At 45.2% G+C, this 27,062-nt stretch overlaps 1 protein-coding gene across 1 annotated transcript in view; it reads left to right on the forward strand.

Moving 5' to 3' along the window:
* Window positions 1–27,062, forward strand: part of trrap (transformation/transcription domain-associated protein) — a 136,464-nt gene that overhangs the window by 61,355 nt on the left and 48,047 nt on the right. Inside the window, exons 37-52 of the mRNA XM_056296808.1 lie at window positions 630–758; window positions 4,003–4,269; window positions 5,768–5,974; window positions 8,261–8,419; window positions 10,603–10,743; window positions 10,983–11,093; window positions 13,058–13,204; window positions 14,118–14,331; window positions 14,466–14,594; window positions 17,045–17,194; window positions 19,843–20,042; window positions 22,211–22,332; window positions 23,648–23,861; window positions 24,143–24,322; window positions 24,690–24,836; window positions 25,643–25,762. Coding sequence (XP_056152783.1) covers window positions 630–758; window positions 4,003–4,269; window positions 5,768–5,974; window positions 8,261–8,419; window positions 10,603–10,743; window positions 10,983–11,093; window positions 13,058–13,204; window positions 14,118–14,331; window positions 14,466–14,594; window positions 17,045–17,194; window positions 19,843–20,042; window positions 22,211–22,332; window positions 23,648–23,861; window positions 24,143–24,322; window positions 24,690–24,836; window positions 25,643–25,762 — 2,637 coding nt within the window. The remainder of the gene's footprint in view (window positions 1–629; window positions 759–4,002; window positions 4,270–5,767; window positions 5,975–8,260; window positions 8,420–10,602; window positions 10,744–10,982; window positions 11,094–13,057; window positions 13,205–14,117; window positions 14,332–14,465; window positions 14,595–17,044; window positions 17,195–19,842; window positions 20,043–22,210; window positions 22,333–23,647; window positions 23,862–24,142; window positions 24,323–24,689; window positions 24,837–25,642; window positions 25,763–27,062) is intronic.

The following is a 27,062-nucleotide window of genomic DNA, read 5'->3' on the forward strand; positions in this document are numbered from 1 at the left end:
CCCATCATGGAACTGTGACAAAATGTTCACAAATTTGCTCGGGCAACCAAACTTTCTCAGGATTTCCCAAAGTAACTCTCGATTCACAGTGTCAAAAGCTTTGGAGAGGTTGACAAAAGCCATGAAAAGGTCCTGATGTTGTTCGCTGCACTTTTGATGTAGCTGTCTTACTGTGAAAATCATATCCACAGTACTCTTGTTCTTCCTGAAACTGCGCTGGGACTCGCAGCAGATGTTCTGCCAAGTGCTTCACCTTCCTGCATAGCATGACCTTTGCTAGGACCTTGTAACTCCACATGTATTGGAGGAGGCATGTGGTAGTCTGCATCCCTCCCCAGCTTGGCAGAGGGGACGGAGCAGCGACCGGTATGGCTTAGAAGAGTGGGTAATTGGCCAAGTATAATTGGGGGGTAAAAGGGTGGGGGGGAATCCCCAAAAAATAAGACAGGAGGCCTCTCTTCCAGGTGTCATGAAGATTTCTGGTTGGTCATTATAAAACTATTCTTCTTGGTTTTTAGGTGTCACAGAACCTTCTATTAAGCTAGGTGTGTGTGTGTGTGTGTGTTTGTGTGTGTTTGTTTATTTGTTTGTTTGTTTGTTTGTATGTGTATGCCCTTCCTGGTTGTCAGGTCCTGCAGCACATCCTGAACCCAGCCTTCCTGTACAGCTTTGAGAAAGGCGAGGGGGAGCAGCTTCTCGGACCCCCCAACCCTGAAGGAGACAACCCTGAGAGCATTACCAGTGTCTTCATTACCAAGGTACACTCACTCAATCACCCACTCACTCACTCACCCACCCACCCACTCACTCACTCACTCGTAAGCAAATTTCTTATCAGCCTTATAACCCTTTTTCTATCTGATCGGCTTTTCCACTGATCTCCTCCTTCATCACTCTCTCTCTGTCTCTCATCCTATTACCTGTCGTCCCCCTCCCTCCCTTCCTCAGCCTTCTATCAATATTTTTCAGTCTTTCCATCTTTGGGTCTTTCCGATCTTCCGCTGCTCTCTCACCATCTCCTCATTACTGTATCACATTGTCTGCAACATTCCACTTCACTCTTCCTGTCCATCTTCCTGTCCCATCTGTCTTTTTTGTTTCTCTCTTTTTCTTACCATCTTCTCATCCCCCTGTCCTCTCCTTCAATCACTCCTTCCTTTCATCAGGACAGTGTGTAATTGCCTGGTGTAAATGTCACTATGTGACCATGGTAACGGTCAGGCTATTTGTTTGTGCCATGAAAGAGTTCTTCATCAGCTAACACAAGTCCTAATGGGTGTTAATGGCTCTGGTTAAACCATCCCACTCATCTCTCTGTCTCGCTCTCTAAACCCCCCCCCCCCGTCTCTTTCCCTCTGTAGCTATGTTTACACAAACTGGGTGTCTGAAGGTGTTAAAAAATATTTGAAAAGGTCCTGAATTATGAAGTTATGCCGTAACACTAGAATGACTAAGACGGTCATTATAACTGTTTTGGATTTTCAAAGTTTAATAACTTTGTACACTATGGAGGGGGAGAGATACAGACCTGTCGTTCCCCTAATTCTCCTAAAATTGCATATATTTGCATTAAAACGAGTTTTAGAGCAATTGCACAAAAACAAAAGTTATGATAAGCTCTACCTAAAACAAACATGGCCGGTCAAAATGACCGGTCGTAATTTGCATGCGATCATGTGTGTCATGTCACTATTTATGACGTGTGTTGGTCGCATCATTTCCTTCGCGAACGTCATTGCTCTGTCATAGAAAAAAAAACTAGTGTTCTCCAGTGCAGAGAAATCGTCTAAACTTGATTTTTTATTATTGCCAACATGTCTGGGTACAGACGCACCATGACTACCACTGAGGCGTTGCAGGATTTACAGGCGTTGTACAGCGGCCATTTTAAATTGTTTGAAAAATAGTGTTAAAGTTGTTAACATGTTAATTTTGGTGTCAGTTTCCTAACAACATACTAACATATGTAATGCCTCTAATGTAATATCTCAGTTGGGTATTTATCTTGACAGAATATACAGTTTAAAAACTGGGGCAGTCAAAATGATCACCCATGGTCGTTCTAGTAGTTTTTAAAGAGATACTTGAATCAAAATCCGACTTTTCCTGTTGTTAATCAATGTAAGGAGTGTGGATGTGATCGATGAGACAAATGGTAGCCCTAAAATCACATTTATGGCCAGATGAAAGATATCGACGGCCAAGTAACTGATTTCCAGTTGGCGAAAAGGTGGTAACTTGCGTCACCTATTACCATTAGCATGGAGGGCGTGTCCGTAGCGCGACGCTATAAAAGCGGAGACGCACCCTTTTGGCTCGAAGGAATACGGCTGTAGTGGCTGAGCAACGTATTTGTGAGGTGAGTAGTCAACTTCCACTGAGAAAGAGGAATCGTCTTCCACTTCCACATCCTCAACCTCAAAGCTGCTGTCGGTGGTCTCGTCGCTCACCTTTTTTTTTTCTTCTTTTTTTTTTTGTAAAGTGACGACAGAGCAGGAAGGGGGCTGTCACCAGTGAATTTCTCGTTTTTCTACGGCAAGCGGTTTAGCCCACCCAGCCACACCCACACAACCACCCGGAATTTCCCTAGCCAATAGCTGTGAAATCATAAAACCGCACCCATCTTTTGGTTGTAATTCAAACCACCTGTGTTAAAAATGTGCTCAGAAACAGTGTGAAAGTATCTCTTTAAGTTGTAGTCGTTGTTTGGAACAGTTTCAATATTCATTTTCAGTTCTTTTTTACATTCACGTTTTATAGGCCTTGTTACATTTGTTAGATTAGCAATATGCGTTTTCCGTTTTGTTTTTCATGTAATATTTTCACTTTTTCAATTTTGCTATTCAAGTTCAACCATGTCGAACTTAAATAGCAAATAGAGGAATTTATTTGAATAGCAAATAGGGGGTTGTGCGGACGGCCCAGGACTTCAGTGGATGCGAGCGTCCCTCCATCCCGGACATATACAATGGACGCTGTGTCAACAAAGCCCGTAGGATTATCAAAGACCCCAGCCACCTCAGCTATGGACTGTTCCAGCTGCTACTGTCAGGCAAGCGGTACCGCAGCCTCAAAGCTCGGACCAGTAAGCTCCAGAACAGCTTTTTCCACCAAGCCACCAGGCTTGAGAACAAAGATTAAAGACACTAAGCCTGGTGCCGGACTGACTGGTACTCACCTATGGTCTTCAGCGGATCATCAGTTTACAGACAAACACACTCGCACGGACGTAGCTTGGCATACACATACACACACAAATATACAAACTACTACATACACATATGCACATTTATTAAGGCTGGGCCTACACACACACACACACACACACACACACACTGGACCCCTGACTGGTGTCAGTCGTTTCCTAACAGACATACTAACATATGTAATGTATTAATATCTCAATTGGGTATTTATCTTGACAGAATATAGACATGGCTCAGCGTTTTCAGTTTTTATTTTTCAATGCTATCCAGCATGCCGAATTTCACCACAAGAGGGTACTGTTACATAACCACACACGAACAGGAACAGCTTTTGGATCCGTGGAAACAAAATCCGGGTGAAAATCAGTTTAAACCGATCTGCTCCTTTTTAAAAACAATCTGGGTATTTTTTGGTGAAATCGGTAAAAACTGAAAACGCTGGGCCTTGAATATAGAGTTTAAAAACCGGCCGTCATTTTGACCTCCCATGGTGGTTTTAGGTAGACGTGAAATCCCGGTCGTTCTAGTGTTAAAGGCAGCACAACCTTTTTTAGTTTGTCTTGTGTACTTCTATATGCAACCTTTTCATAATCTCGTGTTCAGTTTTACGGGCTTAATGTGAGGAAACCACATTCCAGTCAAATTCCTTTTGTACCAACTTAGTGATTCTAACCCACGTTAGAAATGTCTTCAAACGTCTTGTAGATGACGTTACATAATCCTCTATCATTCTTTTATAGAATCAATATCTCCATTTTGATTTTTGAACTCTGTTTGTGCCCTATCCAATCCCCAGGTGCTGGACCCAGAGAAGCAGGCTGACCTGCTGGACTCTTTGCGGATCTACTTGCTCCAGTTCTCCACCCTGCTGGTGGAGCATGCGCCCCACCACATCCACGACAACAACAAGTCACGCAACAGTAAGCTGCGACGCCTCATGACCTTCGCCTGGCCCTGCCTGCTGCCCAAGGCGTGCGTGGACCCCGCCTGCAAGTACAGCGGCCATCTGCTGCTGGCACACATCATCGCCAAGTTTGCCATTCACAAGAAGATTGTTCTGCAGGTGAGGAGGAAGATGTAGGAGGCTGCTCTCAAATCATCCACCCTACCACCTTCCAAAGCTGTTCAGTTTTGTCTTTGTCTCTTAATCCAGCAATTGCGTGGCAGGAATATTGTTGCTGTGTTGTGACTTCAATGTCAGGGTCCGACTACTCGAATTCAGCCAGATTTTGACACGTTTGTCTCTGCCAACAAATTTCCAGCATCAGGCCCGAATATGAATGTTGGGAATGACGAACGAGTGTCTATATCCCATGTAGTGTGACATAATCTAAAAACAGCGATGTGGCATCTTGGACGCCCCACGACACCCCCATCAAATCTAGCATGTCAGAATTTTTTGATTTTCCCTTCTAGCTTTACAACTCCTATGACGTGTTCCTTGACATTGTCCAATAGGACAACAGCATGCTCTCTGGTGCACATAGTGTAAGTAAGCATGGTGAAGAGAGAGAGCAATGCTGCTGTTGCTGTTGTCAGGTGGAACAACGAAACTGAGAAAAGGTTCGTTGAGCAGTGGCAACAATACCCCTGCAGGGCTTTGTGGTGTTTCCTCGAGGGGGTACCATGACAGTCAAAAACGATAAGTGTTGATGAGAAATAGCGGAGGCACTTCAGCAACCCGGTGAGTAGCTGGTTAAGCTATGCTAGGTTATCATTCCCCAGTAGCACATTGGTCACCTCAAGTTGTCTTTGAAGGATCCATACTGCCCCCTTCATGACACCCAGGAATAGGTCCACAATCGCTTCTTTCTTTTTTTCTTTTCGGGAACACAAGACCACCAGCATCACACATAGTGCTTCTGTAGCCATGATAGACAATTTCTTGACCCTCCTCCCCGAGAGTGAAAGGCAGCATATGATGATCGGTCGGGTTCATATTTGTAGCGTTGACAAGGCACGGCAAGAATGTGTGGCATTATGTTTGGCTAATCTGACATGGTGACCTTTGTGAAAGACAAAAATATGGTGTTGTGTGATCCTGACATAAGTGCTGTGGTGATATTGGTTTCTTAAGTAACGCTGATCTAAGTTGAGGCTTATTCTGTGTTGCACTCATTCTGTCAGCCTGATGAGAAACCAGCTTCATTCTAAACGTGAAAATGTGTAATGGAACAAACACTGTGGATGGAGGGAGGGGGTTGAAAGTGGTAAATTGAAGGTTGTAAGGTTTAGTAAAGCAAGGATAAAAAAAATACATAAAATGAGCTTGGCTGGATGAATGAAAGAATTTAATTACCAGAAATGTTCTATGACTTATTTCAACGCATGCTTTTTGGTGGGTGGTTTTAACCAAAGTACCTTCCAGAATTATTTGTGCAAATAATTCTGGATTGGTTTGCCACATTAAACCTTTGCGTTATGCGGTACGAAGTGTGACGCATGATCATGCCACATCCAAGTGAACCGAGAATAAGTCTGATGAGAATAACTGAGAATTACCCAAATGAGAGTAACTCAGATGAGAATGACTCATGTGGGTCCATGTGTGCACCATGTAGGTGTTCCACAGCCTGCTAAAGGCCCACACCATGGAGGCTCGGGCTATTGTGCGCCAGGCCATGGCCATTCTGACCCCAGCCGTGCCTGCCCGGATGGAGGATGGTCACCAGATGTTGACCCACTGGACCCGCAAAATCATTGTGGAGGAGGGGCACACCGTGCCGCAGCTGGTCCACATACTGCACCTCATAGTGCAACACTTCAGGGTGAGGGGCACACACACACACACACACACACACACACACACACAATCAAACCATTCATCACCAGCAATACTTTATTGTTGCCTTCATCAGTGGCTCATTATCAGAGAGACAGCTCACACCTGGCTCTGGAGGTTGATGTTCATTTTATCAATGTCTTGAGTTTTGAAGAACAGACGTCAGCTGTGGATTCACATAGTTTTGTTGGTGACCATATTTCACATCCCCTGTCAACACTCAACATTTAACAACTATACCCCATTAAAATCTTCAAATGTATGCCAAATATAACCTCCTGGAACATGAGAAACTAAAAATGGTTTGAACGTGGAGATCTTCTGCCCTCTGACTTTTTCAGATGTTTTTTGTCAGCCTGCCAGTCAGAGTGACAGTCCTTACAGCAGACTGATGTTTTCCTCAGTTCCACTCTCAGTCTATGTGACAGGCTGCTGTCACTGGTGAGATGACTAATCTAATGTAATCACATCAGCATAATTACACCAGGGAGTAGATGATGACAGATGGATGCTAGACTGCATGTGCAAGTCTGAGACTGTGTGTGTGTGTGTGTGTGTGTGTGTGTGTGTGTGTGTGTGTGTGTGTGTGTGTGTGTGTGTGTGTGTGTGTGTGTGTGAGTGAGATTGTGATTGTCTCTGTGAGCAAGGATGTGATGGACAGGGCTTAGCCACTCTGTCCAAAAGGCTCCACTCTATCTACTGTAATTACCCTCAAAGTGAGGAACGTTAATATTCTCTGACAACGCCACAGCCCTCTGATAGACATCCCTTGCTCTTTTGACAGTGACTGTGTGACTGCATGTGTGTGTGTGTGAAACCGATTGTGCACTTGGATCAAGGAAAGTTGAATCAGTTCAGCTGGACACCGTTTATTGACAGATAGTTTCATCACTCGTCTAAGAAACCTCTTCGGTCTCAACTGACTGCAGGTACCTCCACCCTTATAAACAATACAGTGGCATAACGACCCAAACCAACGACCAGTGTCATATGCAAATATGGGTGTGACCATTAACTAGAGTTACAATGGTCATGTGTACTATTCACAGAGGATTTGGGAATGGTTGCAATCACAGCATTGTAAGATGGAGACAGATGTACTCTTAGCCCCCCGGTTCAGGGATGGTTGTTCCCTCTTCACATAGATTTAACAACTGTATGCTTTATAAGGGTGGGGATACCTGCAGTCAGTTTAGACAGAAAAGGTCACTTAGTTGAGTGATGAAACGTATCTGTCAATGAACGGTGTGTCCAGATGAACTGATTCAACTTTCTTTGTTTTTCTTACCTTGATTATTGAGCATACATCAAGACAGTGTGCATTTGGATGTTATTTGAGATACCAAATACACTTGAATGTGATTGTGCGAGTCCTTATTTGGGTTTGCGATTATGTGGAGGGGGTCTTGGATTATGATGCAGGAGAGTGTGAACTCTGTCATCATGTCCTTGAGGCGTAGTTGGGTTGCAACTCCACTGAGTTTTTCCCCTTCAATGCCAATGTCTCAAAGCATTTCTGAGCACCAGTCAACTCAGCGCACACTGTTCCCTGGATTCCACGGCATTGCAGGGCCAGCGCAGTGTGTTACTAAACTTAGACTCTAACTCAATGCAGTTGCACTGAATAAAGCCTTTGTTCTTGTATAAGACTATAACTGTGATGGCTGAGGTTTTTTAAACCACTTAATGTTACATAATATAGTGGAAGTGTAGATCACAGGAGTTGTAGCAGCTGGGAGAGTGGCAGTGTCAAGCTCAAGGACACGTCAGCAGGGCGAACACTTGGCCACGTAGGGGAATTGAACCCGAGCCATCCAACTTAAACCATTGAGAATAGCACCCAGGTCACCCTGCCAGCAGGCATGGTGATGTTGAAAAGAAACATGCAAATGGGTGGATTCAAAAGTTAAGCAGTCTGAACAATTCTTTAACTTTCTGAAGCTGGCTGGCATTCTGAAGTCTCTGCCAAATACCTGCTGTAATTGGCCAGGTGTGCTTAGGTGTGAAAAGGAACAGGCTTTCAGATACCATGTAGACTCAACTGCCAACCCTGAAAAGCTCTGAAGAAGAACTTTACTGAGTTCATGAGTGAATGGGGTGAGTGGTCACAGGTGATGTACAACTCATCACCCTACCTTCCAGTTAAGGTGGTCTGGGGAAGGTAAGAAATGAATTGGTGCTTTATAAGAAACACTTATGAACCAGTTTGTTTCAATTGTTCTGAGCCTTGGAGAGCCACCAGCAGCTTACTCTTGCTGTGCTCTTTGTTCAGGTGTACTACCCCGTTCGTCACCACCTGGTGCAGCACATGATCAGTGCCATGCAGCGCCTGGGCTTCACCCCCAGTGTCACCATTGAGCAGAGGAAGCTGGCCGTGGACCTGGCTGAGGTGGTCATCAAGTGGGAACTGCAGAGAATCAAAGAGCAGCAGGTGAGGTCAAAGACGCACTTTCACAACCATGTAAACACACACACACATATGCACAGACTGTGGCAATCTCCTAAATTGTGTTGGTGTTCCTTGGGAGAGGTATCACTAGAGGATTTCCAGGTAGGGATTTGGTTACAATCAAGGGATATCTGGAAGATATGGTGGAGGACACCGCTAAGCTAGTCAGCACAGTATCGCAATGTGCATCCACAAATGTGATCTGGACCAGGGGCCTTCCTGATGTTTACCTGTTTTAAAAGATCTCTATCACATTCCTGACTGATGACAATATCACAGTCAGAAGAGAGAGACTGTCTTAAGGCCAGAGATGTTTTAGATAAGTCATGTTTTTCAAAGTGGGTGTAAAAGTCATTAAAAATATTTGGGAGATCAGTATCAGGTCTCTTGTCACTGTTTCTCTGAGTGATTGAAGACAGCAATTCCCCTCTAAGCTGCCTGCAGATCACCGCTGCTATACTTGTTCCATCCTGTCCTTATACATTCTTTTAGCGTTTCTTATCTCATTCCTTACTTCTTTGGTAATTTCCTTCTTTTCCTGGCTCGTCCCTGTATAAAAAATGTATTTCTTTTTGTTTATGACATTTTTAATGTCTTTAGTAACCCATGGTTTGTTATTAGGGTAGACTGCAGTGTTTTTACAGGGAGTATTGGAGTCCACACAGAAGGATATGTGGGAAGAAACAGTTTGTGCCTGTTCATTTAAGTCAGCAGGAGCTATAGAAGACATCCCAGTCTGTACAATTAAAGCAAGCTTGTAAGCTGGCAGTGCTGTTTTCCGTCCAGCATTTCACTATTTTTACTATTTGCTGTCATTGTTTACAGATGGGCTTGTAGATCGGCAGAAGAAGTATGCTATTGTAGTAGGATGCTCCAAAGGGAGGCCTAGGCAGGGATCTGAATGCGCCAGGCACTGAGCCATAGCACAGGTCAACAGTGGAGATCTTCTTAGCAGTTGCATGTGTGACATACAGGTCATATGGTTTCAGTGACTGATGTACCTGGCAGTGATTGAAATCTCCTAAAATAAATGTTGGCACATCGGGTGAAAGAGCTTCCAGTCTGTTGGTCACCTCCATGATCAGCTGAGTGGCGGAAGAGGCATTCTTCTGAAGAAGAGCTGGGGAAGCTCCCTAGGCAGGTAGAAGGGGCGAAGTGAGATGGATCGTAACTCAAGGTTGAGGGGGCAAATTTTCTCCTGTACCACAACAGTGTTACAGTACCTCTCATTTGTGTAAAAGCATACACTGCCTCCGGGTGATTTGTTAGTAATGAGAGGCGACCGATCCATTCCAACAGGGTACCCAAAGCCGCTTGTGTGTAGATCCTCATTGCGATCCATGTCTCCCAGCCACGTCTCGGTAAAAGCCAGCTGGCAAGTTTCTCTAAAATCATGGTTAGATCTGGCGTAAGTCTCCAATTCATCCATCTTGTTGAGAATGACTTGTACGTTCAAGAGAAGAATAGTCGGGAGCGGTGGGAGCTGGCATCTGTTGCTTAGTCCATATTTCCGCAGTCTGCGTTGACAATTTCTGGACCCTCCTCCCCGACAGCCTATGAACTCGCTCCAGATTGTGAAAGGCAGTATGCAATGGTTGTTTGGGCTCATACTCGAAGTGTTGCCAGTGTTCGGGCCAAGACACGGCAAGAATTTATGGCATCTTGATTGCCTAAACTGACGTAGTGCCCATCGTGAAAGACAAAAATATCATGTAGTCTTATCCTGGCATTAGAGCTAGCACCTAGTACTGTAAGCACCAATTCGCACTTCAAGTTGTGTATATCATATATATCATATACATCTGACTGAATTCTCAACCAAGACCCCATAACTTACACAAATACAGTTTTCCTTTTCCAGCCTATGTGAACAAGGGCCTGCAAATATGTATTATTTTATCATTTTACAGGGTAATGTATTAATCTAATCCAATCTGAGAGTATATTTGTTTGGTGGATGTATTTTATATTTTTTTTACAATGTTTTATCTTATGAACTTCACAATCACTGACCTAAAGCCGTGACGGGCACCCAACAACATATTTCTCATCATCAACTGAAATGACACAAAATAATGGGTGCTTATTTTGCTCTCTCTCTGTCTGTCTGTCTCTATACTTTGCTATGTTTCTCTCTTTCTTTTTTTCTCTCACTCACTCTGTAGCCGGAATCGGAGACTGATGCGGGAACCAGTGGTGAGGGGACCAGTGGGGCATCTGGTGCTGTAAAAAGAGGCCTCTCTGTGGACGCTGCCACCGGGCCGGATGTTAAGAGGTTCCGCACAGCTACTGGCGCCGCCACCACAGTATGATCTTCTTTCAGAACAACTTCCATGTCAGAATCACTGTTGTAGGCTAAAATAATTTGATGAAATTATTTTTGTAGCTGGTAAACTTCAACCGCTCCATCTAACCTGCCAACTTACTTTCAGTGAAATGATGGAATATACTGGGGAATTTTTTTTTCCTTTCCGGTTTCTCCCAATTTCGTGGCCAATCAATCTGCTGAATGAGTAAATGTGTGTGTATTTGTGTGTGTTTTTAGGTGTTTGGCCGTAGCCAGTCCATGCCTGGCACAGAGACGTTGCTCACCAAGCCGGTGGAGAAACAGCACACTGACACTGTGGTCAACTTCCTCATCAGGATTGCCTGCCAGGTAAATGACACAAACACAAGGTACTACTCTACTGTCCATATCACTTGGCAGATAGGACACACCTCTGTTAAACCCCTCACTTAGACAGATAGGAAACACCTCTGTTAAACCCCTCACTGGGACAGATGGGACACACCTCTGTTAAACCCCTCACTGGGACAGATAGGAAACACCTCTGTTAAACCCCTCACTGAGACAGATAGGACACACCTCTGTTAAACCCCTCACTGAGACAGATAGGACACACCTCTTTTAAACCCTTCACTGGGACAGATAGGACACACCTCTGTTAAACCCCTCACTGGGACAGATCGGACACACCTCTGTTAAACCCCTCACTGGGACAGATAGGACACACCTCTGTTAAACCCCTCACTGGGACAGATAGGACACACCTCTGTTAAACCCTTCACTGAGACAGATAGGACACACCTCTGTTAAACCCCTCACTGGGACAGATCGGACACACCTGGTGTGTCTTGACACATCCCTGAACACATACATGAACACGCAAGTGTCCCCCTTTTTCAGTGACATTGATGTCCTTTGTTCCAGTCCTGAAATAGGCTGCTGAGATTTCACTTACTGTACCCTTTTACATTACATTACATTACATTACAGTCATTTTGCCGATACTTTTATCCAAAGCGACTTACAACAAGTGCATCATTTAATGTAGGAAGTCAGGGGAACTACTAGGCATCAGAGTTCATAAGTGCATCTTCTCTCTAAACAAGCATCTAAGAGCAAAACCAGTGCTTAAGTAAAAGCCCAAGAAAGAGATTTTTTTTTAATAATGAGTGAATACAATGGGTGCTAAGAGCAAGTAACAGCCTTCCCCCTTTCCTAGTTTTTATTTTTTTTAAATTTTTTTACATTATTTCTGTTCAGCTAACCATGTCTTCATCATAGTCTTTAAGTGTGGCCACAGAGATAATTCGAAGGAACTGGTGATTTTCCTCACCTAGGTTGTGAGATTTGTTTCTCAACAGCCCCCCTGTGCTGGCATACCTGTTGATTTACCTATGAGCATCATGACCCATTAGTAGGGCTGCATGATATATCATTTCAGCATCGCCAGAGTCACATCACACTTTTTTTCCCCCTTGTCTCTTCTCTCGCATATGTGAATGCTGTGATGTGAGACTCTCTTGTGTGCATGTGTAGTCTGTTCTGTCAGGTCTCTCTTGTGTGCATGTGTAGTCTGTTCTGTCAGGTCTCTCTTGTGTGCATGTGTAGTGTGTTCTGTCAGGTCACTCTTGTGTGCATGTGTAGTCTGTTCTGTCAGGTCTCTCTTGTGTGCATGTGTAGTGTGTTCTGTCAGGTCTCTCTTGTGTGCATGTGTAGTCTGTTCTGTCAGGTCTCTCTTGTGTGCATGTGTAGTGTGTTCTGTCAGGTCTCTCTTGTGTGCATGTGTAGTCTGTTCTGTCAGGTCTGGTGATGATCAGAATCAGAATACTTTATTTATCCCCGAGGGGAAATTGAGTTCTATTACAGACACTCACACGCTAATAACTAAAAACTAACAAGATACAAGATAAGAAAATAGAAACAGAAATAAAAGATAAATAAAAAATAGAAATAACAAAATATATCAACAAGCATGGTACACATAACACCCTATCTATACTGCATTACCACAGCACACAACAAGCAGCACAAACAAAACTTGACAGGGCAGTCCAATGACCATTAACTCAGTGTCTGACAGTCTGAGTCTGAGGAGAAGTTGTAAAGTTTGATGGCCAAAGGCAGGAATGACCTCCTGTGGCACTCTGTGGTGCTTTTCGGCAGAATGAGTCTATTATTAAAAGTACTCCTGTGCCCAACCTGCATGTCATGGAGTGGGTGGGAGACATTGTCCATGATGGCACGTAATTTCAATAGCATCCTCCTCTCAGAAACCACCGCCAGAGAATCCATGTTTTTCTCTCTTCTGTGATGTTTTTCTCTTTTCTATTTAGGTGAATGATACCACCAATGTAACGGGTTCACCAGGCGAGCTGTTGTCCCGCCGCTGTGTCAGTCTGATGAAGACTGCCCTCAGACCTGACATGTGGCCCCGAGCTGAACTCAAGCTGCAGTGGTTCGACAAGCTGCTCATGACCGTGGTAAGAAGACGATGTGTGGGGTTTAAAACAAGGCAGGACTCAGAATAGACACACAGTGTATTCCAGCCATTTCCCATCATGTTTTTTTTTTTATTTTAATTTTTTTTTATTCTACCCAGTCACTGCACCAGCTGATTCTAATAACTAGCCTTTAACCAGACCAAGGGACCATAATCAATGTATTTGGCTGGTGTAGAGTCCAACCTGGTCTTAAACTTGTTAGTAGGCCACAAGGCCCCTGTCAGGGCATTCTACATCTGTATAATGACATTCTCTTTCAAAGTGTATTTCCTAGAAAAGTGTGAAAAAATTTTTCATTTCCACGTATTCAACATTAGTTTCATAACTACTGTACTGAACAATGCTCTAAATGGGATTTTCTTTTGTCATGTCTTTGTACTGGTACTGCAGTGTTTAAAAGTTGGGATGAGGCTGACATAGTGGGGAACTAAATAGGCTGACACACATACACAATCTCAATCTACCTGGCTCCAGAGAGCAGCTCCCTTTCTGTTAATACAGTGTCGGATCAATACCAGGGGCCTTATCACAAGAGCAAAAGTCACCTTGTTCATTAGCCCAGATTAGTGCCACGGATCTGTTCCAGATTAACCTCTTGGCCCTGGCATGATTGTAAACCTTGATTACAATTTAGACAAAATTAGGGTCTGATGTCAGCCATTGATCTTTGCTTTAGTCCTTCTGGTAATTGGCCCTGGTCCGTTTTGTTTGAGAAATGCCTCTCCTTGTGTTGAATGTAGATTCTTCACCTCTAATCTTTTTGCGTGAAAAGACTCGCTGGTTGATGTATTTACAGAACTGTGTATTTTTTTTCCCTTTCTCACAGACATCCTCTTTGCTCCTCCCCTTCCCTCTTGAATTATTTTGCTCCTCTTCTCTTTATCCCTCGTAGGAGCAGCCAGCCCAGGCCAACTTTTCCAACATCTGCACTGGGCTGGAGATTCTCTGTTTTCTGCTGACGGTGCTCCAGTCTCCAGCCATACTGACTCACTTCAAGCCCCTCCAACGAGGCATCGCCGCCTGCATGACCTGCGGCAACACCAAAGTCCTGCGGGCTGTCCACTCCCTCCTCTCTCGCCTCATGAGTATCTTCCCCACAGAGCCCAGTAAGCAAGGCCATCTCCACACTGCACAAACATGCACACGCACAATGTTCACTCCTAGTCACTCACATGGACTGTTTCCTGTTTCAGCGATTTTCATTTTTGGGAGCTTACACTTGCACTTCCTCTCTTCCTAGGCACATCAACTGTGGCATCCAAGTATGAGGAGCTGGAGTGTCTGTATGCTGCAGTGGGCAAGGTCATTTATGAAGGACTCACCAACTATGAAAAAGCCACCAGCAGCCCCAATCCAACACAGCTCTTTGGTAAGTGACAACTCTCCCCTTCCATATCTCTCTCCCCACTCTCATTCTGTCGATCATAAAAAGTGTTAGTCCCCCCCCCCCCCCCGCTCTCCCAGTTGCTCTCTCCTCTCAGTCACTCTGCAATTAAGGCAGGGAGGTGGCTGTTAAAGCACATATCAGTGGGCCCCACTGGTGGGTTTAAATGGAAGCCATAGTCCAGTGGCTGGTGAAAGGTGTCTGGGGAAAGATTGGCACCATCCTCTTCTCTCCCCCTACGAACATCACTTTTATCCACCCAGATGTCGGAGAGTATTTATGGAAAAAGCTGATCTACTAAAGGCTGAATGCTCATTTTACACAGTGACAGCAAATCTTTTATCAAATATGGTGAAACATGGCTTTTCAAATAAAAGCCAAGGTGATAAATGGCTGTTGGAGAGTGATCTAAAGGTAATACTATTTGATATGGTTTCCTAAAATGGCAACCAATGCCTTCGGTATCCTGCCACCCTGGAGAGGTAGCAGGTGTGTGATGCATGCGTCTGGCCCGGGGGGGGGGGCATTTTAACATTTGTCTGGGGCCCTCCAGGGACCCAGCATAGAGGAGGTGTGGTATTGTATGAGGAAGTCGGGAGTTGCAGAGAAGTATGTAGGAGTGGTGCAGGATATGTATGAGGGAAGTGTGACAATGGTGAGGTGTGCGGTTGGAATGACAGATGGGTTCAAGATGGAGATGGGATTACATCAAGGATCGGCTCTGAGCCCTTTCTTGTTTGCAGTGGTGATGGACAGGTTGACGGACAAGATCAGGCAGGAGTCTCCATGGACGATGATGTTCGCGGATGACACTGATCTATAGTGAGAGTAGGGTGAAGGTGGAGGAGAGCCTGGAGAGGTGGTGGTATGCACTGGAGAGAAGAGGAATGAAAATCAGTAGGATTAAGATGGAATACCTACGCATGAATGAGACAGAGGACAGTGGAATGGTCAGGATGCAAAGAGTGGAGGTGATGAAGGTGTATGAGTTTAAATACTTGGGGGTCAACTGTCCAAAGTAACGGGGAGTGCAGAAGAGAGGTGAAGAAGACAGTGCAGGCAGGGTGGAGTGGGTGGAGAAGAGTGTCGGGAGTGATTTGCGACAGAAGGGTACCAGCAAGAGTTAAAGGGAAGGTTTACAAGATGGTTGTGAGACCAGCTGTGTTATATGGTTTGGAGACAGTGGCACTGATGAAAAGACAGGAGGCAGAGCTGGAGGTGGCAGAGTTGAAGATGCTAAGATTTTCACTGGGAGTAACGAAGAAGGACAGGATTAGGAGCGATTATATTAGAGGGACCGCTCAGGTTGGACGGTTTGGAGACAAAGCAAGAGAGGCAAGATTGAGATGGTTTGGATATGTGTGGAGGAGAGATACTGGGTATATTGGGAGAAGGATGCTAAATATGGAGCTGCCAGGGAAGAGGAGAAGGGGAAGGCCAAAGAGGAGGTTTATGGATGTGGTGAGGGAAGACATGCAGGTGGCTGGTGTGACAGAGGAAGACGCAGAAGACAGGAAGAAATGGAAACGGATGATCCGCTGTGGCGACCCCTAACGGGAGCAGCCGAAAGTAGTATTAGTAGATATTAGAGGGACAGCTCAAGTTGGACGGTTTGGAGACAAAGCAAGAGAGGCAAGACTGAGATGGTTTGGACATGTGTGGAGGAGAGATGCTGAGTATATTGGGAGAAGGATGCTGAATATGGAGCTGCCAGGGAAGAGGAGAAGAGGAAGGCCAAAGAGGAGGTTTAAGGATGTGGTGAGGGAGGACATGCAGGTGGCTTGTGTGACAGAGGAAGATGCAGAAGACAGGATGAGATGGAGACGGATGATCTGCTGTGGCGACCCCTAATGGGAGCAGCCGAAAGTAGTAGTAGTAGTAAATCAATTCAAATCAAATCAATTTTATTTGTATAGCCCAATATCACAAATTACAAATTTGCCTCAGTAGGCTTAACAGTAGTAGTAGGTGGTGTAAGTAAAAGCTAGGGATACCACTTAGGGCAGAAACTGGTACTCGTAGGTGAAGCCTCGACACTGTAAAACACATGCACTGACCAAAACCACAATCACAACTTGATGATAAAGCTGCTTGCTGGTGTGTGTGTGTGTTTGGGAGGGTGTGAATGACGGAGAGAGAGGAAGAGAAGGTGGACTAGTAATGCACAGCCTAATGCACGCAGTGTTTCTGCAAGTTATGTATAACTTACTCTGAATGCTGCTTTGTCACTTTTTGACCCGCCTGCCCGAACCCGAGATATTTTCTAATAAGCTTACCCTGAACATGGTCAACCCGCAGGACCCTCCGCACATCACTATTCTGCAGCATAAAGGACCAAGGGTTGTGCATGTGTGTGTGTCATCATGCCCCCCCTTAGAGCTTCCTTACATCCCACTTTCCCTCCTCCTCATCCTCCTCCTCCCCCTGCCTTCCAGGAACACTGATGATCCTGAAGTCTGCCTGCAGCTACAATGCCAGCTACATCGACCGGCTCATCTCCGTCTTCATGCGCTCATTACAGAAGATGGTGAGAGAACACCTGAGCCCCCAGCAGACCAACCCTGGGGCCACTGAAACCAGCACAGGTACTAGAGGACCCCTAGCCATGCCTGGCAACACAAATGATTGTAACAGTGCAGTTGTGTGTGTTTGTGTATGTGTGAGTTGGTGTATGTGTGTGTGTGCGTGCAATGAATGACCAGGTAGACATGTACACATGCACAGACAAATGTCTGAAAGGTCAGCCCTCCCTAAAGAACATTCAAGACACACAGACGTGTGTGGCAATGCACACAAAAAGAATAATCACATTCAAACACACACACACACACACACACATTGACACAGAATTTTCAGTCACACACACGCAAACACAGAACAGTTACAATAAAACAAAAATAAGCACACATACAGACAAACACAAGTAGCAGTATTGACCCCCACCACCCCTGCCACAGGGATCCCTGTCCCCATGCTCTCATCAGTCCCAGTGGAACAGTCACCCCATGCCCAGTGGAATCAGCCTGACATTTTCTCTCCCTGTGTGACTCTGTTTTACCCAGTTCTTCGCATCATGCAACTAGGTCACCATCGACTACCGTCTTAAGTCCCTCCCACCTCCACACCCTGACTTCTGGGTTTGTTAACCTTCTACTGTTGGGCTAAGATTAGCCCGCAGGGTAGTCGGGTACTTCCCCTGGTCTGTTAGAGTAGAGGTCAGCCACTGTGTATTTGCATCCACGCAGATGCGTGTATGTCATGTTATGTTAGCTTGTTGACTTGTATGTGTGCTTTGCTGTTTATATTCAAGCCCTCATATTAGAGCAGAAAGGGTGGAACATGTGTCAGCGTTCAGACACACACACACACACACACACACACACTTGCTTGCTTGCTTGCTTGCTGGTTGTCCATCGTGCCCGATGATGACCATCTTCTTCTATTTGTGGGTCCTTTGAGGACTCAGATAGCAGAAGATACCTGCGCAGAGATGGTTTTTAAAGTGGCATGGGGGGTGCGCTTCTCCCAACGCCACATGACTTGATTGTAGAGGAGATGGTTCCGATGGCAAGGGGGATCCCTAGACGACCGGCACCTCTACACAACTGCAGGGGGCTGCCGGAAATCCAGTTTTTCGGAAACCGCCTCGAAGCGTGCCGCCACAGCTTGCTTTTCTGTTGGGGTAAGCTCCCTTAGCCTTATGTCTTCCAGACTCACCCACAAGGCAGCGGGGCAGTGGTTGATAGGTGCCAGGGCGTGTCCACCAGGGTGGGCCTGCACACCATATCTCTGGGGCCCACTGCTGCTCCGAGATCCCCTGCCAAGTTAGCCTGGGGCCGCAAGACCCCAGTTACCATGTGTGGCCACGGGGAGGCCTGGCAGGAGTCTTGGTGAAGGAGAGGCTATGTACTGGCAAGGGAAGGCTTACACGCTAGGATGCTTCCCTATTCGCCACAGAGGCTAGCCAGCGGCAGCAAGCTAAGGGCAGGAAGGACACAAGCGGGTTGGAAGAACACATGCACCTTCCCTCCAACTACACACTGCTGCACTAGACGCATCACAACGCCCTTTGTGTATGTACACACACACACACACACACACGTACACACACAGAGTACACTATGTAGACAGTGGGCCTCCCAGGACTCTCCCAGAGCTCAGATATTCCCCATATCGCAGTTTCTCAGTGCTGTCTGGTGTCTGGCCCCATACAAAGGCTTCAGTGGCTGCCCTGTATCAATGACCCCAAGCTGCACTCTCAATAACTGTAGTGGTCAAGAGAGATCCATCCTTCAGATAGACCTATTTCACAGGGAATGTCCTTCAGCTCCCATTCCATTGCCACTTTGCCACTTTTCCATTGCTAGTCTGTCCCTGGATAAGGAATCAGATGGCAGCCTTGTGATGTTTCAAAGTGAACCAAGATAAATGGTGAAATGCTGGCAGGCTAGAATGATTGCATGGGATTCAGTCCTTCAGTGGAGTACAGGGTTAACAAGTTCAGATAGATATAGATATAGTTATGTGTGGACATTGGAGCTATAATGTTATATATGGTTTTCAGTACATCAAGACACTTTGTCACTTTGTTTAGTTTCACCCTGATCAGTTTGAAATGTTCTCTCATTTACTACACAGGTTTGACCTCTGTAAGGTTCTAGTTTTTAGGTTGTAGCCAGACATCTAGAAGCAGTCCCTGCTCTGTCTCTCTGTCAGACTGGGGTAGTGGCAAGAAGATGCTATCAGGGCTTTAAATGGACCCCTAATGACTGTATCAGGGAACACATAAATTTACCCTCCACTAGCACAAACCGTAGTCACTGAGACCAACGGCTATCTGACCAACCAGACATCAGCCTCCAAAGAACATTATCATATCTCTCTCATCTAAACACCAAGCTAGATTAGGTGATAGAGGACTGGTATCATAAATGCACAAAAGTTATGACATTTACCATTGGCGGTCATCACTATAGAATAAAGCTTTATATAAACACACACGTAGTGATGCTGACATTGGTTATCAGTGAGCTCTGACATGGTTGGAGTTTGTCAATTGTCAGACCATAGACTTAAATATTTTTCAGTCAGTTTTACCAGTTTAAGGGTACAGCCAAAGTATGTCCATATTTGTGTTACCTGCCAGGGAAGCTGTTAAAATAGACTTTCCAGCCAAAATGTCCCGGTCACCTGACCTTAATCGTCTGACTTTTAACCCTCCCCATCCCTGTAGTGACCAGTGAGCTTGTGATGCTTAGCCTTGACCTGGTGAAGACCCGGCTGTCTGTCATGAGCATGGAGATGAGGAAGAGTTTCATCCAGGTCATCCTCACCTCACTGATAGAGAAGTCACCTGATGCCAAGATCCTCCGTGCCGTGGTCAAGATTGTGGAGGAGTGGGTGAAGAACAACTCGCCCATGGCAGCCAACCAGGTAGGCGAGAGGTTCTATTCAGTCTCCACATAGATCTTTGCTCAGGCTCCCAGAAAACACATTTTAACTTAGTGAGACTGGTAAAAGTGTGTTAAGATCAATACCAAGTTTGGTGGATAGAAACATATTTAATTTAGCATAGCATTACTCCCTTAGATAGGAGCAAGTACGAAACCGGGGAACTGAAATAGCAGTGCACATTTCCAAATGGTGTGAAACCCCTGAACACACAACCAACAAAGCACATTGCAAAGCCCCACTGGGATGTACGCTAGCATAATACCTACGGGAGTTTCTTTAGTCTTTTTTGTTTTTATAGTTATGCAATAGTTATGCAAAAAAAGAAATGGAAACGGGTGATCCACTGTGGTGACCCCTAATGGGAGCAGCCAAAAGTAGTAGTAGTAGTAGTAGTAGTAGTCGTATGCAATCCAAAGAGAGATAGTGTGAGAGCAAGGGGCAAGGCCTGTGCGGATGCTGTTAACTTGATAAAGATTCACTTTATTATTATAATGAAAAATGTTAAGATTAGGGGTCAGCTGATATGGTTTTTTTCAGGGCCAATACCGATATCGATTATCGGTAAGTTATGGCGGCCGATAACCGATATTTTGGGCTGACATTTGGTTGCAGTAAATGTAAAAAAAAAATTTGTGCTAAAATTTACAGCAACACAAACCCCAACACAAGGCTGCCTTTAAATTAACTTATGTTTGGTTGAATTTGTTCAGTTCAAATACTACAAAAACAAAGCAACAAAAAAAGTACTGCAGTACTTAAAGCAACCAACAGGTTTAAAGTCAAAACAATTTAAACAGCAGCATTCAGCATTGTAAAAAAAAACATACAAAACTGTCCCTTACAGTGCAGCTATGTGCAAATGGTACCATAAAACACAACTTAAATATGTATAACATTCCAAATAAATAACATAACATTAACAAACAGTTTAAACTGACTTTACTTAAGCATCGGCTCTGTGTCGATGCAGTTGCCCACTGGGGACTGGGGTTCGCGCCCCGGTCTCGTCAGATCCGACTATGGCCGGACTCGACGAAGCAGCGATCATTGGCAACGCTGTCTTCGGGAGGGGGGCGGAGTCGGCTTGTGTTCGTCACGTGAATGCGTCTCTGTGTGTGTCGGAAAAACAGTGGTTCGGCTTGGAGTCGCCTTGTCACGAAAGTGGCGAGGCGGTCTCCTTCGAGACTGCCGGCCGGAGAGATGCAGTTGGCGAACGCATACAGTGCGAGGGTGGGTGTTTGAATTAAAATAGGGATCGATTGGCCACTAAATTGGGAGAAAAAGGGAAAAATCAGAAATAAATTTATAAAAAAAATAATAAACTGACTTTACTGACCTAGTTCTTTATTTTTAACAATTGTAAAAAAAAAAACACTTTCACAGGTGCCATTTCTTTGTTGTTATCACTTGACACGCTGCGCCGCTAAACCGGAGGTGCGTGGATCAGGAAGCGCTAATATGATGAAGCCAGAAAGATGTTACACAGTCTTGTACAGTAGGTGGCGCTATGCACCTTAAAGTTGTTTGTGATCCACCAGTAAACCGAGAGAAGAGGAAGACTAAGAAGAAAAACACGAAGACGACGGAAGAAGAAACGATTTATAAGCACTCAGGCCATGGTTTAAGCTAGATTTCCCCATGGATTGTATCGGATCACATTTTTTTTCTCCCCTCCGATAACCGATCCAGCATTCTGGGCCAGTATCGACCCGATACCAATGCCGTGGATCGGATTGGGATATCCCTAATTATTACCAAAGTACCCATAATCACCGCAGAAGATGTCCTTTTGGGCATTTTGGCGTTCATGCAAGTTGGCAATGCAGCTTTACATTCCAAAAGCGTTTTCTTCAAAGAGGTATACATCAATGGGAATATGAAGTGGGAGAAAACAAGAGCGATTACTAACTAGATCCCTGGTTACTACAAAGGCTGGCAGAACAAGCTGTACAGCACAGACAGCTATGGGAATAACAGGAACTATCAGGCTGGCTGGAACATGGCAAACTGACAATCTCATTGATTTAATGAAAAATCTTATTAGTGCAACAGCTCTTTTCTTCCTTGCTTCTTTCATCTGCTTTCCCCATCTCACTCCCTCTCCGTCTCTTTCCCACATGTCCGTACACCCCTCCCCCCTTTTCCAGATGCCCAACCTACGCGAGAAGTCCATCCTGCTGGTGAAGATGATGACCTACATCGAGAAGCGTTTCCCCGATGACCTTGAGTTAAACGCCCAGTTTCTGGACCTCGTTAATTACGTCTACAGGTAATCACCATCAGTCATCACCTTGCCAAGCAGCCACGCTCCTGATGCCATGCCATCCTGACATCCATCTTGAGTGAGAAAGACAAATGGTTGGCGAAGAGGAGGTGTTTGGAAGCATGGTTGATGTTATACAAAGTGGTCCTGTAGATCTCTATGGGAAGAACATGGAAAAGGTCAGCAGGTCCATTCAGTGGATAAAACTTGGCACAAATACCCTTAAGATTGGGGGCTTAACTCCTCTGTCACTTGACAGAAAGAGCATGGCTTTGTAATGCCCGGGTCAGGTCCATTCCCACTGGGGCCATCCGTGCTTAAAGCCAACTTGTACTCTGGACATCGCCTTACATGAAATGGTCCACCAAACAGAATACCTATACCTACCTATTTCAAATTAGCCAGGAAGAAAGGATGTGGTTGGTGTCACTTAGAAAGATCCTTCAGTGAAAACAACAGGTTTGAGTTTCCTACCCAGGAACATCCATGTGTCCTGCCCAAGTGCCCTTGCACACTAATCCCTTAACCTACTTGATCATCTCTTGGTAAATTCAGTCACATGTCATGGGAGTTAACTCTGCATTGGGAAGATGTGGATGGCCTGAAATTGAATTATAGTGAGGCTAGATAGGAAGAGAGAAGCATGTGCAAGGCTGTGGTAGTGCCACGAGCCTGCCAATCACCTGACAGGACCCCTGGTGAGTAGGTGGGCCCACTGAGAGGGATGCGCAGTACGGTGGCCCAGTGGATAGTTAGGACTGTTGCCTCGGGGCAGTAAGGTCCTGGGTTTGAACCACAGGCCGTCCCAGGTCCTTTCTGTGTGGAGTTTGCATGGTCTCCCGTGTCTGCATGGGTTTCTTCCGGGTGCTCCGGTTTCCTCCCACCATCAGACATATATGTTATGGTTAATACACCTGTCTGTGTCCCTGACCAAGGCATGGCAAAAAGAACTGGAGTTGGTCCCCGGGCGCTGCACGGCGGCTGGCTACTGCTCCTAGCTACACAGCTGCCCACTGCTTCCAGTGTGTGTATAGGATGGCTTAAATACAGAGGATGAATTTCCCCATGAGAACCAATAAAGTATCATCTTCTCTTCTCTTCTCTTCTCTTCTCTTCTCTTCTCTTCTCTTCTCTTCTCTTCTCTTCTCTTCTCTTCTCTTCTCTTCTCTTCTCTTCTCTTCTCATGAGCTGTTTGTTGGTCCCAGCTGAAGCTTAAGGGAGAGAGTCGGAGGTTAAACTCCGTTGGTAGTTTTACTTGAACACAATGAACTCCTATGCTTCATGGTTGGTTAAATAACTTCCTTCCAATTTTCCTTCTCAGGGACGAGAGTCTTTCAGGAAGTGACATCACGTCCAAGCTGGAGCCCGCCTTTCTGTCAGGGCTGCGATGCTCCCAGCCGCTGATCAGGGCCAAGTTCTTTGAGGTGTTTGATGCCTCTATGAAGCGGCGCGTTTATGAGAGGCTTCTCTACATCTGCTGTTCCCAGAACTGGGAGGCCATGGGCAGCCACTTCTGGATCAAACAGTGTATAGAGGTAGGCAGAGCTCCAGCTCCCCTGCCCATGTGGATTCTCACTTTTTTATTGAGCAGTAAAAATAGAGTAAGATTTCATTTTTGTTGAGCTTTTTTTTTTCTGAATTGTACACAAATTCCAAACATTGAATACAGCATGAAAATGTGAGTCAGAAGGTTCTACAAGTTCCTGTTTGTTTTGTCTCAGCTATTGACTGGCACCTTTCTTCCACTGATCTCTGTATGGGTGTGTTGTGCACCTCCCTTTATGTGTGTCTGTGTTTGTCTGCGTGCATGTGGTAGCTACTGCTGGCGGTGTGCGAGCGCAACACCTTCATTGGAACCAGCTGCCAGGGTTCTATGCTCCCGTCCATCACCAATGTCATCAACCTGGCTGACAGCCACGACCGCGCCGCCTTCGCCATGGCAACGCACATCAAGCAGGAGCCACGGGAGAGGGAGAACAGCGAGACCAAGGAGGAGGTGGGGAATGACGTGGCAAGGAGCAGGAGAATGGGATCATACAGATATACACATCCTCATATCATCATGCATCAAGAGACATGTTTTCTCGCTTAAATTAGTACATTATCCCACCATGTTCACATTCCATGGTGCGGTCTTCAGAGCAAGGTTCAATTCCAGTACTGTCCCAGCTCCCGCTTCCCTTGTCTTGCGATACATTTCTGCTCTTATTCTTCAGCCCCCGATCTGAAAGTTTTCTGATGCGCATTTAATTCATACAAAGTGCAATTTCAAAACAGTGTGCCTTTGGCCAAATGGAGCAAGAAAATGTCAAAGCTGTCCTAATTATGACCCCCCCATGCTGGTGTCCTCTCATCCACGGCAGGATGTGGAGATAGACATTGAATTGGCACCAGGTGACCAGACGGCCATTCCCAAGACTAAAGAGCAGGCTGAGAGAGACGCAGGAAACCAGCTGCACATGCTGACCAACCGCCATGACAAATTCCTGGATTCTCTGCGAGACGTCAAGGTGAGACAGTCACTCTGATCTTCAGAATGCAGCCTGTTTTTTGTTATCACTGTCTTAAGAAGACTTTCCTTTTTAGTTATGATAAGAGTTTGACCCAGGCGTGGAACAGTGGGCATGAGCCAATCAAACTGCCATACAATATCTGTACCAACTCATACCAGTCCAGCCCTCTTTAGGGGCTGAATTGGTAATAATTTCCTAAATATAAATTGATAATTAAGAATGAATTTGAACCAAATCACAGCCTGAACCCACAGTTTACAAGTTTGTGTGAAATCCCGACTGTGACCAAGTTGCAACTCTTTTGTATTTTATTTTGTATTTTAAGAACATAAATGTGTGTTCTTTTTTTTTTTTTTCATTAGTGCTAAATGTATGGGACATTGTGTTAGTGGGCAGCATGGTGGCACAGTGGTTAGTGCAGTTGCCTCACAACAAGAAGGTCCTGGGTTCGAGCCCTGGGTAGTCCAACCTGGGGGGTCGTCCTCTGTGTGGAGTTTGCATTTTCTCTCCGTGCCTGCAGGAGTTTCTTCCAGGTGCTTCGGTTTCCTCCCACAGTCCAAAGTCATGTATGTCAGGTGAATCAGCCATACTAAATTGCCCCTAGATGTGAATATGTCGGCCCTGTAATGACCTGGCTGCCTGTCCAGGGTGTCTCCCCACCTGCCACCCAATGACTGCTGGGATAAGCTCCAGCATCCCATGACCCTTAGTAGGATAAGCGGCTTGGATAATGGATGGATGGACATTGTGTTAGTCTTTTTTTTGCAGTATTGAGTTAGTGGTTGTCATTTTCTCTCTTTCAGACGGGGGCCCTCCTGAATGCCCTAGTTCAGCTCTGCCACATTTCCACCCCTCTGGCTGAGAGGACCTGGGTTCAGCTCTTCCCTCGTCTCTGGAAGATTCTATCTGACAGGCAGCAGCATGTGAGTAAACTTCACAGGCTTTCAGGCTCTCTGTTCAACTAGGATGACTTCTAGTCTGATGTAAGATTGCCAGGGGATGTAAACATGTACATAACGACCACCTTTAACACTAGAACGACCAAGGCCGTCAGTCTGGTGGTTTTGGATTGTCAAAGTTTTATAACTTTGTGAAGACAAAAAAGATACAGACCTGCCGCTTCCTGAATGCTCCTAAAATTGCATGTATTTGCATTAAAATGAGTTTTAGATCAATTGCACAAAAAAAAGTTGTAAGATCTACCTAAAACGACCATGAGCAGTCAAAATGAGGGTGCGTAATTTGCACGTCATCGTGTGTGTCATGTCAGTATGACGTGTGTTGGTCGTGTCATTTCCTTCATGAAGTTCATTGCTCTGTCCTAGAAACACACTAGCGTTCTCCAGTGCAGAGAAATAGTCTAAACTTGATTTGTGATTATTTCCAACATGTCTGGGTACAGACGCACCATGACTACTACCACGGCGTTACAGTATTTACAGACATTGGACAGTAGCGATTTTAAATTGTTTAAAAAATAGTATTAAAGTTGTTAAAATTTTAATTTAGATGTCAGTCATTTTATAACAGACAGACTAACATATGCAGTGCATTAATCGCTCAATTGGGTATTTATCTTGACAGAATATAGAGTTTAAAAACCATGGGTGGTCATTTTGTGAGAGATACCAGCAGACTGAACAAGCTGGTGAAGAAGGCTCGCTCAGTAGTGGGGGTTGACCTGGAGGCTGTTCTGCCAGGCCAAGGTCATCACGTTGGGTCAGGTGCTGGAGCTGGCTGGGCCCAGTCTTGACAATGCTGCTGTACCAGCATCTCACCTGGGAGTGAGAGCTACACGCCTCACTAGTTGGGTGCTATGTAAGTGGAACAGGTCAGCTCACAGAAAAAGAACGGGAACGTTCAACATCATACTGTAGTGGTTTTATTCATCCCGATATTGAAGATCCATTTCCTGTTTTAAAAATTGTCCCTGATCTGAGAAGTTGTACAGGGCCGTTTTTAAATTTGGGGTATGTTCTTAGCTTGAGTCTGAATGTACTTAAAGGTACAGTCATGTATAGTATGTAATAACGTGGACTCAGAGCTGGAAAATACAACGTTTTCTGTTTGTTTAATTCTGTGGTTATACACATTCACAAATCTGAATTTATGATCCCAAGTTAGAGATTCGAGGCTTTTCACACAATGTTTGGCACTGGTTGCTCTTATAGATGCCTGTTTAAAAAAGAGAAATGCAGGTCCACGGTGGTGTAGCGGTCTAAG

This window comes from Lampris incognitus, chromosome 17, assembly GCF_029633865.1.
Source record: "Lampris incognitus isolate fLamInc1 chromosome 17, fLamInc1.hap2, whole genome shotgun sequence".
Classification (NCBI taxonomy): Eukaryota; Metazoa; Chordata; class Actinopteri; order Lampriformes; family Lampridae; genus Lampris; species Lampris incognitus.